Raw genomic sequence first — 16,813 nt, forward strand, 5'->3', positions numbered from 1 at the left:
CCATTTAAAGTTTGAAAAAATATATATTTAGGGTCGTCAACTTGTAAAATTTAACAAAAACGACACTCAAAGAAAAATTGACGACTTTCTATGAAAACTAACGACTCTTTACAAAGATATATGCACCATTATGTTTTGTTTTCTTCAAAAGTCGTTTGGTTATTGATCGTCAAACCTGACGACCACTTATACATAGGCATAGAGTCGTTTAGTTGTAAACGCAACATATTGACGACTCAAGATACTACTAGCATTTATTGGAGAATTGAACTCTACCAAATGTGGTTGAGGCAGTTGGCTCGTTCAATTCTATAAATACAGACCCATATCTCACCTCTTCCTTACCAACACCATAATTATCAACCTTCTCGTCTCCTTCTCATTTATTCATCATCCAAGAGGAAAAGAAGAGAAACACCATGACTCCCTACACTTCCGAAGAGGATTGTGCCATTACGAGAGCTTGGTTGACAGTCACAAACCACTTTGAAAGTCTAGACAAAGACATTGATGAAACATCGGATGCTTGGTGGAACCGCGTATTCATCGTTTTTGTGGCGTTGGACGGAAATCGCAACTTAAGATCTTTGAAACAAGTCAAGGAACGCTTCAAGGAGATAAAATTCGAGTGTGATGTTTTGAAAAGAGAATTTACGGCCATAAGGGAAGCCTTTTCAGATATGCTGGGTACTATAAAAGTAAGTATTTAAACAAGAGGTAAAACTTATCCAAAGATTTGATCGATACTAACTAAGTATGTTTGCGTTTGCGTTTTCAGATGAAGAAGGCGTATGGATACTACGAGGTGCTTCGTGGGAAAAAGTTTGAGTTACATGATTGCTACTTTATCTTCAATGGAACCATGTATAATTACATGCTTTATGATTGAGTGTAGAAGTGCATCGTTATCATGTATTATATTTAACCCTATGAAAGGTGTATGACTTTTAAGATTCAATGAAATGGTTCTATGTAATCAGAAATTATTAAAAAAAAAATAGTTTGAGTCGTCAATATTAGAGACGTATGGAACAACGACTCTCGTTTAATATGAAAGGGTCGTCCGTATATAGTAATGCTAAACTGATGACCCTTGGAGTGGTAGCTACAGAGAGTAAAAGGTTTTCTAGTCGTTGGGTTCTAAATATATTGAGTTAACGACTCTAGATGACCTAAAAGATGGAGTCATCATCTTTTTCAAACTTGGTTAACGATTTTTCATAAATGCAGATTGGAGTCGTCAATGTTTGCAAACTTGATTGACGATTTTTCATAACTGAAGATTGGAGTCGTTTATTTATGTGTCAATTCACTGACGACTGTCAAGGGTCGTTAGTTTATTATACTCCGACCTAACGACCCTCACGCTGAGCAGTTCCATATCGACCATGAATCGACCACTTGGAGCACCATTCAGACAATTTGAAGAATATATGAAGTTTACCTGATTGTTTAGAGCTTCGGGTTCTTCATTTTGAGTGTAGGTTCCTTCATTTTGAGCAAAAGGATCTTCATTTCTACCATTATTCAAAGCTTCCTCTACTAACATCTCTTCATCAAACATCCAATCCATAGGATTAGTTGAGACAATCTCACCGTCACAATCATGTATGTTGTTTGAATCTTCACCTACATCATTTCCTCCACTAAAATCACTCATTTCAAATAACCTAAATTTTCCCCCAAAACTCACTTTCTTCCTCTCTCCAACACAAAAACACAATTTTTCTATTATCAAAATTTAATCCTTAAATCTGATTTTAATCTAACCAAATTAATTACCAATTAATTAACTTAACTTAATTACTAATTACCACTAATGATTTGGGGTAGTTTAGTCATTTAAAAAATTGGAAATAATGAATAACCCCAATTACTATTTCATGACCTTTTTTTGTCCCGTAGTTAGGGGTCCCCAATATTTCCAGACCCCGATTCAGCGGTGATTTTAAACCATGTCCCATTTGGGCCTGCAATTCAATCATCTTTCTTTCTCTCTTTGATTTGTAATTTCATGTGCTATCGTAAGAGATAGAAGTTGGCTAGACAAGATATGGTCAACAAACGTGTGATAACCTTCCAGCTAGAGAGCAAATCTAGTTTCTCTTTGTGCCCCTAATGATGGTGCTTAGTCAAAAGTGTAACTAATGGAGCTAGCTAATCAAGAGAAAAGCTTAGAGACTAAAAGAGGAAAACTGTCTCGGCCCCATCCAACACCATAGCTAGCTAGTTAACGATAACTGAGTAGCATTTTAGGCATAGTACATAATAATAGAAATGAATCAGTGAACGAAGACTGAAAGTATAGCCAGGTAAGCTAGGAAACGACATCAGTGGATTGTGGGGGTGGGAAGATTGTAGATCTGAAAAATCGATTCATCTATTGATCGTTCATTCTTCCTTGGCCTTAGCTGCATTATTTCCGTCCCTACGCAGTACACTATGGTCCGTTTTCATGTGAAGTTCTGGAGATGATTGTCTATATTTCCTAGGATCAATGTAGCAGGCTCTACCCCTCAAAGAACACGAGATTCTGGAGTGCACTTATAGTGGTGGAGATTAGCTTGCCAGACGGGTTAAAGACTTGAGAGCAAGCCGTTGTAAACACTAGTCTAGTAATAAAAGCATGTTTGGTTTAAAGTAGACAAAGCTTATCAACTACCTTTGCAAGTCTTCATCTGACATTATATTGTCTCTAAAAATAGTAAATACAGAATACTTGTTTACACTAATCAAGACTAGTGGTTGACCAAATATAATTCATCATGTGACCAAAGTCGATAACCTCCCTGTTATGGACAATTAATTCAACATTCCCTAGTATGAATTATACCGTTATAAGAGCAAACAGTCAAAAGGGAGCATACTGCATAAGTGAATCAGTGACACTTTTCACTATCCCACTAAAACTTAAAAAAAAAAAAAAAAACTGAATTAGACTAGAGTTTCAGAAACACTATAAACACCGTGTAGACCAAATTATGGGTAACTGTAACAAGTTAATGATCTCATTAGTTAATTAATTAATATTTCAAACAATTAAAATTGTTAGCAACTGCTAATCGGGTGATTATATTTTTGAGAGAGACATTTATCGATTCTTACATCATAATCGGTTTATCAAAATTTTAAGCTATAATCATTGCAGCAATTTCGCGACAAATTTTCTTTTTATTTGGGTTGAACTATCCTTTCTTATGCTTCCCCATCCAGCCCATGTTACCTTTCACCAATGATCCTTTCTTTCTAATAAACACGCGCTTTTGGAGGGAAAGATTCAACTTCATCATCTAATGTGTTCAAATGAACAGGCCTGTAATCAAGCCTAACCTTCTCTTTCTCCCAGTACCTACAAAATATAACCAAATATTTAGTTTTAGGAACCAATCAACTTGTGAAGAAAAAAAAGAAAGAAAAGAAAAAGGATAGAAGGACGACGGTGGAGGCGTTTTCAGCCACGGTGGAACAATGAGACTCTAAAATTGTGTGTCGAAATTCAAAACTTGCATGTGAAAAATAATAGTGGGAGCATAAAGAAAACTCACCCCACAGTGTGCTTCATCCAGTTCACGTCATCCCTTTTCTGGAAATAAGAGAAACAAAAAGAAGTTATATGAGTCTTACTAAATAACTACTAATGCATGGAACTGAAAAAACTCGAGCAAGAATCTAACCGTGAAATCTTCTCGTGCATGCGCTCCTCTGCTCTCCTTCCTAGCTTCAGCGGCGTGCATGGTTATACATGCATTTATCAAAAGGTTTTCTAATTCAATTGTCTCAATCAAATCAGAGTTCCTGCAACAAAAAATCAGACTCTTAGAGAAGAAAGGATTTATAAATGATGGGCGCCAAGATTGAGAAGCTCAAAGTTTTACCATATCAGACTACGATCTTTCAACCCAACATCATGAAAGCTCTCCCATGTTTGGTCGATTAACTCGCAACCTAAAATCGTAAAGCAAAAGATGTGAAGAAAAAAAATTAAAAGGTGGACAAAAACTTAAGACAAGAAAATAGCAAAATATTCTGTGAAACAGTGGCACTTTGTATATCAACATTTTCCTGCGTGAACATGTATTGACGCTGGTATTCTTTCCGGACACTCAACATCTCAGCCAACTTTTGGAACATAGTTTGAAAAAGCTTTAAAAGAGTTAGAAGAAACAAAAAGTGAAAGAGGAGAAAAAAAACACGTCTCTTTTTTTCTTCAGAATAAGCATGAATGTCACCAATTCATTTTTAAGAAGAATACTACATAACATAAAACTGACCCTAACCCCATGCTCCCGTTTCCTACATTTTTGAGTCGCTTTGTCAAAATACCCGTAATCATCCGTGACACTGGTGTTTGTACCCGTATCTTTGTTGCACAGAAATTATTTAATCAAGGAAGATGTCATTTTTTATTGCTTACCTTCTGCTAAAGTTTCCTGGGTACGGAACACAGCTGCATTATTTTGCATCACCCTTTGCATATTTAGACGGATCTTTGAGGTCGGCAGTGAACCATTTGAGTTCCTAAGTTTATCCAGCCATTCAATAGTTTTCTGTCCAGCATCACTCACCAATGGTTTTTGCGGTGCACCTGCAGAATACCAAGTAAGCTAATAATACTGAATTAAGAGGAGTTCGCAAGAAACACTGGAGTACATATTAAAAACATCAAAAATCTACCTGGACTTTGGATCTCCGCAACTCTGTTTGCACAAGCTCGACCGAAAACAACAATGTCAAGTAAAGAATTTGCACCGAGACGATTAGCCCCATGAACGGATGCACATGCTGCCTCACCAGCAGCCATTAATCCAGGAACAATTGAATCTGGATTATCCCCTTTCACCGTAACAACCTAACCGTACCAAACACAAATACATCTTAAGGAGATGATATATAAAGAAAATAACACGGCATCAAAGTTAAATCAGCATTAACATATAAAAAAGGGCATTTCATCTTCACCTCTCCATGGTAATTCGTAGGTATACCTCCCATATTGTAGTGAACAGTAGGTAACACTGGGATAGGCTCCCTGGTAACGTCAATACCTGCAAATATGGCAGCAGTTTCTGAAATACCTGGAAGTCTCTCCTTCAGAATTTCTGGCGCCATGTGGTTCAAGTGGAGATAGATGTGATCCTTCAATGGTCCTGTTAACAGTTGCGAACATGGTCAGAGAACATAATAAATAAAACAGAACATGCGGGTTCTTGACATGGAAGGATATCCAAACAGGAGTTCCTAACAAGAATCTGGTTCAAGTTATTATGCAACAGAATATCAAATGACTGCAGTTAATCACCAAATTATGAAAATCAGCAGTAATTTTGTATCTTTTTTTAATACACTTGGTGTTTTCGTACTTCATAGAGATTCGGTTTGATTATTCAAGAAAGAGCACAAAGAACGAATGATCATGAAACATGCTATAATCTGCAAGCATCTACTTGCACTCCACGAACTGAAGATGAAGATAAAAAAGAGCTAAATTCTCTGTGAATAGGAGTAAAGAGACTGTCCATACAACATACCTACACCACGGCCTTCTCGAATTTCCATGGTCATAGATCTTGAAACAACATCTCTTGATGCAAGATCCTTGGCACTTGGGGCATACCGAGCCATAAAAGGTTCGCCATTACTATTCCTAAGAATACCACCTTCACCTCGAGATCCTAAACATTCATACACAACACAAGAGTGAATACTCAAAAAACATCAAAATGTATCGACTGCGAATTTCGAACTTGTCAACATAAAAAAGCTGGTACTGAAGAGGCTACTATGTGAAATGAGATATGTTTTATTGTGTACGGAGGTGGGCCTTAATGATCTCCACTGTTAAAGTTCCTTAATTAATCCCTTTATTAAGCTCCTCATTAAAAACTGTTCGGGTGGAGACATATGAATCATGATTAACAACAAGAATTGAGGAGTATAGATAAGGTGTTAAGCAACCTTCAGTGATGAGACACCCAGCACCATAAATACCCGTGGGGTGGAACTGCACAAATTCAAGATCCTGCAAAATACACCTAACGAGATTATAAGAGAAAAAAAAATCTAGTAAGAGCATCCACAACCATGAATGGTAAAATGGAATTGTTTAAGCTGAATTTGCCATACCATTTTACCAATCATCGTGCAAAGCCACAATGAGTGTATATTAGTTATGTATTCCGGCGGTGATTGAAATTGATCCAAAATAATATGCATTCAATTGGCGGTGATTCAAACTGAGCCATAATTTAGGCCGACTATTAAACTCCGCCAACAAGCACAAAACTGAACTGACTTCCCATATGGACCGTTGGATGATGGGAGGATGAGTAAAAGTGGATGTTGTTATGCTTGGCGGTGTTTTAAAACTCGTCTAAATTAAAGTTATTTCCCAACAGTGTTCTAAAACATGCCCCAACTTTTAGACAACCCTTAGTTTATGTGCAGAGTTTTAATTCCCGCCGAGTCAAATTTAGCAATCTTTTAGTGTATCCACTGCCAACCCCTAAATGGTATAAATACCATTTTAGCATACGATTGTGGATGCTCTAAGACCTAAAAGTATGGCGCTTCTTCAGCTTGGTGTGATTGGTTACTTACCTTGTTTGAATCTGCAAGAATATCCATGTGGTTTCTTTTCAGTTGGAAGGGGGTTGAAACAAGGTGATCCCTTGTCACCTATTTTATTTGTTCTTACGGAGGATGTGCTGAGCAGAAATATCTCAGCATTAGTTGCAATAGGAAAGATGAAACCAATGGTAATCAAAAAAGGAATACATCCAACACATTTATTTTTTGCAGATGATGTATTTATATTCTGCAATGGTGCCAAAAAGAGTCTTGCAAGTTTAGTCAAATTGTTGGATGAATATCAAGCTAGTTCAGGTCAAATTATAAACAGAGTGAAGAGTAAATGCTTTGTTGATGGTGCATCTCAACTGAGAAAGCAAATGATTTGTGAGCAAGTGAATATGGACTTATCAACATTTCCTGATAAATACTTGGGAGTACTTTAGCACCAGAAAAAATCACTTCAGCTAAGGTCTGGCCAATGGTAGAATGCTACAAAGCAAATTGGCAGCTTGGACAGGTAAATTACTATCTTTTCAAGATAGGCTAGTTTTAGTTAAATCTGTATTGTGCAGTGTTCCCATTTACAACATGTCCATATATAAATGGCCATCTTCAGTGATCAAAGTGTGTGAGAGAATCATTAGAAACTTCTTGTGGACTGGAGATAGTGATTGTAGAAAATTCAAAACATTAGCTTGGAGGAAGGTTTGTACACCTTATGCAGAAGGAGGTCTTGGTATTAGAAGACTTGAAGTAATTAACAAATCACTTCTAATGATGTGGAGAATTTTGAATTCAAAAGAAGAATGGGCACTTTTCTTCCATGCTAAATTTCAGGATAAAATGGGCCAATGGACAACTAATTGGAGGCAATCATCTGTATGGAAGGGTTTAAAATGGGCTTGGAACTACTTAACAGAAGATATCAGGTGGTGTGTTGGTAATGGTAATAACATTTCTGTATGGTATGATATTTGGTATGGCCAAGAACCTTTGATTACTGTAATAGGCATTACCGACTATGTTAAGGAAAACATTGGGATGAAAGTAAAGATGTTACTGAAAGACAATAAATGGGTCATTCCACCTGAGATGCAATGTTAAGGAAAACATTGGGATGAAAGTAAAGATGTTACTGAAAGACAATAAACGGGTCATTCCACCTGAGATGCAATCTTTCATTTCAGTAAATGCATTGCCAGATGTTAGTGGAGGTGAAGATCACAGAGTATGGGCTGCAGATAAAAGTGGGGAATTCATAACTAAAACTGCAGTGGAAAATATAAGAATCGGAGAACCTGTTTTTATCATGGCCTAAATTTATTTGGAAATCATTTCTACATCCAGATATTGCAAGTAATGTTTGGAAGCTCCAACAAGGTGTGTATGTTGATGATGAAATTATGAGAAACAGAGGCTTTGAATTGCCATCAATATGTTGTATTTGTTTAGAAGAGCAAGACAGTATGCAGCATACTTTATGGGGTTGCAAATTCTGCATTGCTATCTGGTCCTGGCTAAATGAAATTTTTGAATTTAAAAATCCATTATCTTTTGAAGATATTTGTAAGGCTGCCAAGAACAAAAGCCCTTTGGTGAAGGAAATCTGGCTAACTGCAGCTTGTGCCACTATGAAGGAATTATGGTTTCAGAGGAATGAAAAACTTTTTAATGAAGTGAAGCCCAACATCAATAGATTTAAAAGCAGAAAATACCAGCTGGTGCATGAAGGGGGACAAAGGATAAAAAGCAACAGATGGAATCAGAACTATGACAGCCAGGTAATCTCATTCTTTAAGCTTGGTGAGAGAAGTATCAAAATCACTAAGATGATTGAATGTTATTGGAAATCTCCACCAACTGGATATACCCTATTTTGTTGTGATGGAGCATCATTTGGGAATCCAGAGAATGCTGGATTTGGTATTATTGCAAGAGATTGTGAGTATCAAGTAATAGCTACACTTTCTGGAGGTATAGGAATTGCAACTAACTTTGTTGCAGAAGTATATGCAATTCTGTGTGCATTAGAAATAGCAGGATATCTGAAATGCAAGAGAGTGATAGTACAATCTGATTCATTGTCTGTGATCAATCTTTTTAAAACCAAGACAGTGCCATGGTTTGTTAAAATTAGATACTGCATAAATGTGCTGCAACTTCTGGATGATGTTCAGTTTGAGCATAGCTTCAGAGAAGTTAATTTTTCAGCTGATTCCTTAAGTAAAAGGGGTGCAATTCTTGGAGCTGGTGAAAGAATTATGCACATGGGAAGACCTTCATTTCTTAGAAGAATTGAAATGCCAAATGTAGCTTATTACAGGTTTTGTTGAGTCTTGTAACTGGGGAAGTATTTTTCTCTTTAGTTTCTTACATTGTTTTCTACAATTCTAGAGTCAGTCCTGTAAAAATTTTGTAGGCTTTGCCTTTATTTTGATAAAAAATGTGATTCAGCAAAAAAATAAATCTAAGACCTAAAAAACTTATAAAAACATAAAATAAAAAGTCTCTGCTACAGCCCAGTCACAAACCTGAAGTGGTAGCCCTGCACGTGCCACCATGGCATTTCCATCTCCAGTACATGTATGAGCTGAGGTTGCAGAGAAGTATGCTCTCCCAAAACCCTGGTTGAAACAAAAACCGGAAAACTAATTAGCATGATTTCACACTCACAAAATGAGCTGGTGCCAAAAGTTATACCCCAGTGGCCAAAATGGTTGAAGCAGCACGGAACCGATGCAGAGTCCCATCCTCCATATTTAGTGCAATTATACCTTGGCAAGCACCTGGAGGATTTTGCAAGGCAGAAGAATAAAGAAAAGAGAAAACTCCTATAATTCCATTTTATAATTGCAAAGCAAACCCTGCGTTTTACTTGGTCACCAACATCCAGGCTAGAAGTCGGTCCTATAAAAGCTTATCACCTTTACAAGCAGTAAAAAATGGATGCAGCCGACTTACCACTACTGTCCATGATGAGATCCAACGCAAAGTATTCCACAAAGAACTTCGTATTGTGTTTCATTGCCTGGCCATACAAAGTGTGAAGCAAAGCATGACCGGTACGATCAGCAGCACAGGCACAACGGTAGGCCTGACCACCTGTAATAGCAATATCAGAAACAGGTTCAGAAAGCTTAAATGAATGATGAAAAAAAGCATGCACCATAAATACCTCTCCCATAGTCCAAGCTTTGACCACCAAAAGCACGCTGATAAATTTTTCCTTCTTCAGTTCGGGAAAATGGTAATCCATAATTTTCTAGCTCTATGACTGCTTTTGGTGCCTCACTGCACATGTACTGAATAGCATCCTGATCACCTACAGCAAGCCAATAGTGCTAACATGTCAACACAACAAGGAAGAACTCTAGATGATTGGAAATATACTAAAAAACTTGTACATAAAAAAATAAGAAAGTGAGGCAAACACTCTCAAGTAACTAGGAAGTTAAATGGGTATTAGATTTAAGTATTTAACACTAACCTAACCAATCACTTCCTTTAACTGTATCATACATATGCCACCTCCAGTCATCTTCGGACATATTCCCTAGTGCTGCATTTATACCACCCTGCATTAGCTCAAATTAGTGATATATTCATGTACCAAATTCTGAAATGTGATAAATATTCAACAAGCCGGAAAATGCAGCAGTTCTGCCGCAGGTAGCTTGCTAAAGCTAGCGAAGTAAAAACGCTAAACAATGAATCAAGCAGTAAAAGCATGATAGAGTAAACGAAGTATGCAACCCTCTAATTTGCATCAAAATTCTGCAGTTTCTAAAAGAAGTACGCTAAACAGTTTATGCTCATTGGAGTGTCAGCCGTCTCGCTCCATCTAAACAACACCTCTAACTTCTAATAAAGTAACAACAAACAAAAGTACTACCCTTTGGCTTCCTTGGAAAATAATACGTTTCAGTAAGCGTTCAATTCCTCTATGATAATATTTCTTCGCAAAACTATACAAAACCTTCGATACACACAGATGAACATTCGATGGTTGACAATACTCATTACCAGTTAAGCATGAATTACAAATTTAATCCAATTCAACTTCAGTAACTAAAACAAAGAATACCTGTGCAGCGACCGTATGAGAACGTGTAGGAAAAAGCTTGGTAATACAAGCAGTATTAAATCCATGCTCAGAAAGTCCAATGGCTGCTCTAAGTCCTGCACCACCAGCTCCAACCACAATCGCATCGTAAGTATGATCAACAATCGTATATCCCCCTGACTGTATTCATCAAATCAACCAAACAAACAAAATCAATTCTTCAATATCAAAAAACAAAAACCAATAATCAAAACTTTCCAAATGTTAATGATTGAAAAGCTAAATTCGACATTATTACATACTGAATCGGTTGAGAGAAATCTTGAAACTAATGGTTTAAAAGTTTCATTTGTGATCTTTGAAGAAGAAGAAACAAATTGTAATCCTCTAGAAACACAACGCCACATGTTTTCACGTTCTCTCTAAACGGCTTTCGTCAAACAGATTAGGACATGAAACCTGAATGCTAGTTTGGACTTTTGGCTGATTCATGCTTCAATAAATTCATAGTTTATTTTTAATTGATTAAAAGTAATCAGAATTGGTCGTCATACCTTTGCATATCAGTTTACTCTTATTCAGACTTCTTAATTATTAATATTTTGTTCCTACTGCAAAATACCTAGCGTATTCATAATTACCAACACTATTTTATCAAAATGCTCAAAATCAATCAAACTAAGATTACATACCTTTTACCATAGCTGTAATTCTGATTCTGAACCACTTCTTCTTTCTCCTTAAACTTCACTTGCATGAAGATTGATTTACAGTTGAGCACATAATTGATGTGATCGTTTATTCCTTGTACCATATTTTCAATTCTTGCTACTAATCTTCCATAAGCCGGAAAATTTCCCCCGCCCCCATCCAACACCAGCTTCGTCGACGGTACTAGCATTTTTGGAGTAGCAGCCCCGTAGAACTGTTAATGAAGACTGAAGGTAGAATCAAGGTTCGAAAAACGGGTCACGGCCCAGGTCACATGTACTAGGCGTGACCGTTATAACGTGTTTTGACGGGTGTGAGCACGTTTTGGGTCAAAAACACGTTATATAGAAATAAAACGCGTTTTTTTGACGTTTTTTTAAAATAACGGGTGTGATAACGGTTAAATAAGAAAAATAAATAATTTGTGATCTGAATTTCTTATGTAACGGTAATTACAGCTGTGAAAACGGTTACAACGGGTCTAAATAACGTTGTTACTACGTTTTTTCATTTTTTTGGTTTAATTTATTTATTTGATTTTTTATTTATTTGTTTATAGGTTTTTAACATACAAATTTATGGATATCTAGTAAAATTCACAACCCTAAGTCTATGACTTATAACAATGCATTGTAGTTATCGTCCACCGACAATATTTATACACGCATACTATCACTATCCATCCACTTGATATGTTCAAGTTGTCACTCGAATAGTTCAGTGCATTCCCCAATATTTCAATAATGCATATTCGGATTCAAAAGCAGTCAAAACTTTGTTGTCAAATAATACTCCTAGGCTCTTAGCTACTTGCTACAAGACTAACCAACAAGGAATGCAACAGGAAGAGAGTCAGAGACTAGCTAGAGAAAAAGAGAGTGAGAGAGGGAAGTCAGGGAGTCAATTTATCTTTTTCTTTTGCATTTGGAGGTGTGTACAGTATATGCTACATGTGGTCTGTACTTTAGAGTTCAGACTCAAAAGTTAAAGAAATAAAACAAAAAAAAAAAAGTAAAAAGAGTAGTTGGTTTCATGATCAAAGACATAGCTAGCCTGTGCTTATATACGCATGCAACGAGATTCCAAATGTTTCAAGAATATTTCGATTTGCTAGCTATTTATGTCTTCTTGCCTAAAGGAATGCTTTAAAAGGACAAGAAGAGAATTGAAATGAAATCAATACCTCTGGTTCTCTGGTTCTCTGCTTCTTGCTCAAAAGAATGCTTTACATTTTGAATCTCTCAAATACAAGTTTAAGAGGTAATATTAATTATTTTTTGTAGACTTTTCATTCAATTAGAGATATAATTTATTAATACGTTATTAATTTATTTATTATCGTTTTTTCTTTCATGATGTTAGAGTAGTGAATATAGATGTTTGAGAAATATCGATGTTTTTTTCTTTCATGATGTTTGAGAAATATTTAAGAAATGTTAAGTGAAGAAATGTTTCATTCTATTAACGTATATTTACTTAATAAATGTTTCATTTTTATCTAAGAAATGTTTTAAGAAATATAGATTTTTTGTTCATTTTATTATCATTTATTTAAGAAATGTTTTAATAAATGTTAATATTCATAATTAAATAGTCCATCAACTTGAATCAGTTGGCACGTAAAAAATCATTGTTTCTTTATAAAAAAATGGCATGATGAATTGATGTATGGTATGTTTGTATTCCTGTTCTCAATCATGAAAAAATGAGAGGCTACACGATCCTTAATTTCAACTTTTAATATTCAAGTTGAGTAAATGACTAATGCAACTTGTGATTTCTAATTATAATGCTACTCTAACCATTTTTATATTGATGGAATATGTCCACTTAACTTGTATTTATATATGTCACTTATTGCTATGTGAAATTTCCTACTTACAGAATATAATGGAAGGATCAACATCTGCAAAACGAGATGTTTTTCATGCATATTGTACTGTAATGAGTGATGGTAAAAAGTTGAAGTGTAATTTTTGTGAAAAAGAAGTGTCTGCGGGAATTTCGCGTTTCAAAATGCATTTGGCACAACAAAGAGGTACAATTACTCCCTGCATGCATGTGCCACCTGAGATTAAAAATTTAGCAAAAGTATGGGTGCAAGACAGAAACAAAGCAAAACGGCAACGAGTACCAGAAACTGAATATGAAGATACAGAAATTCAAGATATGTATGAAAATGAACCGTGGAACCCTGTGCATGATATAGATGAAGAAGAACAAGCGCCGGTAACACAAAAGAAAATGGGCGGGTTATCGAAGTTGAAGAACCTTTTTGGACGAAAAAGTAAGAATACTAATGCCGGAGAAGGTACATCACAGCGTCCACAGGCCTCTATGGACATACCTAGTTCTTCAATGCGTACACCCACCAAGCACCTAGGATGTCTGTAGATATGGGAGGACAATATAATACTAATAGGGATTCTCAACCTAGCATGGCGAATTTTGGGAGAAGTAAAACATGCCGGGAAAAATTGATTCTTCTGTTGGACGTTTTTTCTATGCTAATGATATTCCCTTCAATGTGGCCAACTCAACTCAGTACCACGAGGCATTCAATGCAGTTGCAAATTTCGGAAAATCATACAGAGCTCCGTCTTCCTATAAGTTGTCGAACCCATTATTAAGGCAGGAAAAACAAAGGATTCAGAAGGATGTGGTGTCGGTCCAACGAAATTATTGGAGAGAGTATGGGTGTACACTCATGTCAGATGGTTGGAAAAACAAAAATAACCATACGATTGTAAACTTCTTAGTTTACAGTGGCCATGGGACAGCATTTTTGAAAAGCGTTGACATCGAGCATAATCGGTTGACAGCAGAGTATTTGATGAGTTTGTTCAGACCGGTTATAGAAGATATTGGTCCGACAAATATTGTTCAAATAGTAACTGATCAAGGATCCCAATTCAAAGCCGCAGGTAACTATTACAACTTAATTTAATTACAGTTGTTTATTTTTATATATTATTAATTCATTTCTCATTTTGTTTTAATAGGTATGAGATTGGCCATAGAGTATGGTACATTTTTTTGGGTACCTTGTGCAGCTCATGTGTTGGATTTAATGTTGGAAGATACTGAAAAGTTCCCCTTTGTTAAAGGTGTGATTTCAGAAGCTAAAAATCAGTAAATTTATTTATAATCATGGTTGGGTTCTTGCTAGATTCAGACAACATTCTGGGGGACGCAATCTATTGCGCCCTGGCTTAACAAGGTTTGCGACAAATTTTATCGCAATCAAAAGTATCATTGATCAACGTAATGCAATCGAGAGTCTTTTTGTAGACCAAGAATTTGTGAACTCGCCAGAAGGAAAAACTCGTACGGCTAAAGATGTGAAAAACATTATTTTGAATGAGATGTTTTGGCACACATGCCAAAATGCATGCATGATGGTTGGTCCTTTATTGAAAATGATCCGTTTCTTGGATTCAGATAAACCTACCATGGGTTATTTGTTTCATGCACTTGCTACATGTGTGGAAACTATAGAAAGGGGTTTGGGTAAAACTCGAAATAATTCTATTGTAGGTGTGATTAACCGACGATGGAAAGATCAGTTGAGTTGTCCTCTTCATGCTGCAGCGCATTTTCTGAATCCATATTATATCTACAACCCAGCAGCCAATCTCATCAACAATGAAATTTCTCAGCCCCAAATTTGTCTCAGTGAAGTTATATCAAAAATGATTAGTAGCCCTCAAGAACAAGCGACATGCATGCTAGAGGTGTGAATTTTTATTAACAATTAATTTCATAATTATATGAATTTATATTCACAGTTTTTGATATTTTTAGGCGGGAAGAATGCAAATGATGCAAGGCCAATTTGCATCACCATCATCAAGATTGGCTTCTCTGCAAGGTGATCCTGTAAGCTGGTGGTTGTCATACGGTGCTCAGTTTCCATCACTCCAGAGGATCGCGGTAAAGATACTAAGCCAGACAAACACATCGTCTGGATCCGAGAGGAATTGGAGTGTGTTTGAAAGAATTCACACCAAACTACGCCAACCGTTTAGTTTCGTCAAGAATAAATGATTTGGTATATGTTCAGTACAATTTAAGATTGGAGCAGCAAAGAGTTCAAGGTAAAGCAAAGCGACATAACATCGATGTCCACGATGTTCATAGCCTGCTGACAGATGAAAATATGCTTGATTGGATAGCAGGGGATGATGAAACACCAGTTTTACCTCAGGAAGAACATTGTTTAAATGAATTGGAAGAGGAAGCAGCTAATAATCCAGAGCCTCTCCCTCCACCATATGAATGGCATGATCCAGAAATTGAAATCTCATATCAAATGTTTCCAGTGAGTAACTTTGTTTATGACTTTGGCAACCTAACATTTGGAGACAATACACAAGGTCATGAAAATGAAAATCCCATATACAATTCTCATTACACTGAAGATCGTCCAGAAGAAGATACCCGAGGAATTAATGAAGAGTATAATTCCAATATTAATATCAATAATGAAGTAGATAATCGTAATGATAATGAGGAAGAAGACTATGGTTATGAAGATGACGATACTGTTAACTACGACAGCCAAATGCATTACGCGAACCAATATGAGGCGGAGGAAGAGGAGGAGGAATCAACTGAGAATCGTCGAGAAAACAGAAAATACTTGAATAAGTCGAAAGAAATGCCGGTACAAGTTGGTTTGTCTAAGTTTAAAATTTCAAGCACTACTGTCACTAGGTTACTTATTGTAAGTTTATAAAATTTGAAGTGTTTAATGATTATTTATGAAATTTTAGTTGTAAGTTTGAAATTAAAAATTGTATAAGAATTTCTCCAACTCAAATTTTTTTTCCTTAAAAACGGGTTTAACCGGTATGAAAACGGAAAATACGGTGTAAAAAACGTGTGTTAAAATGTTATTTAGAAGAAAAAAACTGAAATATTAATTTTAGAAAAACGGTAATCACAGGTGTGAAAACGGTTATAACGGATCTAAATAACGCCATTTTTTCCTATTTATCGGTGTTATTTAGGTAAACGTGTTGGTGAGCCTCACGGGCACGGTATATGGGCGTGAGCGTTATAACGGACGTTTTTTCGGAAAAAACGGCCGTTTTTCAAACCTTGGGTAGAATCATGGGCTATGGAGGTGATTTAAAGATCGAATAATCTATAACCTGTATAATTACTTAACATTGACTTGTCTAACACAAATCCATTGTAGTCCAGCCCGGTTAGGATACCTGGCTTTCACCCAGGCGACCCGGGTTCAAATCCCGGCAATGGAATTATTTTTGCATTTTTGAGATTTTTGGTTGTGCAGTGAAACAATGGAATTTTGTGTCTTATCTTGAAAAGAGATTTTTGGTTGCGAAACAGCTTACTAGTCTAGGATGAATTCATGTGCGTTTGAGCATTACCACATAATTGACAGTTCCCATCATTACACTAATTTACCAAGTTAAACATAAACAGAAGAAACACCATAAA

The 16,813-nt window shown here is 36.2% G+C and overlaps 1 protein-coding gene and 1 non-coding gene across 3 annotated transcripts; one reads left to right on the forward strand and one right to left on the reverse strand.

Moving 5' to 3' along the window:
- Nucleotides 1-2,986: 2,986 nt before the first annotated feature.
- LOC113289231 (succinate dehydrogenase [ubiquinone] flavoprotein subunit, mitochondrial) lies at nt 2,987-11,533 on the reverse strand. Of its 2 annotated transcripts, none has more exons than XM_026538432.1 (16): nt 11,326-11,533; nt 10,655-10,813; nt 10,058-10,145; nt 9,746-9,892; nt 9,532-9,672; nt 9,271-9,356; nt 9,102-9,194; nt 5,956-6,019; nt 5,529-5,672; nt 4,960-5,147; nt 4,675-4,849; nt 4,415-4,585; nt 3,876-3,945; nt 3,675-3,795; nt 3,546-3,583; nt 2,987-3,349 (listed from the first exon to the last, which is right to left on the reverse strand). In XM_026538432.1, exons 3-16 carry the CDS (start codon nt 10,116-10,118, stop codon nt 3,247-3,249), a joined length of 1,602 nt encoding a protein of 533 aa, XP_026394217.1. In that variant the 5' UTR covers nt 10,119-10,145; nt 10,655-10,813; nt 11,326-11,533; the 3' UTR covers nt 2,987-3,246. The 2 variants fall into 2 exon arrangements, with proteins under 2 accessions (XP_026394217.1, XP_026394216.1); XM_026538431.1 differs by lacking the exon at nt 11,326-11,533 and adding an exon at nt 10,936-11,099.
- A 5,004-nt stretch (nt 11,534-16,537) lies between these two features.
- Nucleotides 16,538-16,611, forward strand: TRNAE-UUC. The gene has a single exon. It is a non-coding gene; the product is annotated as a tRNA-Glu (tRNA).
- Nucleotides 16,612-16,813: the final 202 nt, after the last annotated feature.

Source organism: Papaver somniferum, chromosome 6, assembly GCF_003573695.1.
Source record: "Papaver somniferum cultivar HN1 chromosome 6, ASM357369v1, whole genome shotgun sequence".
NCBI lineage: Eukaryota > Viridiplantae > Streptophyta > Magnoliopsida > Ranunculales > Papaveraceae > Papaver > Papaver somniferum.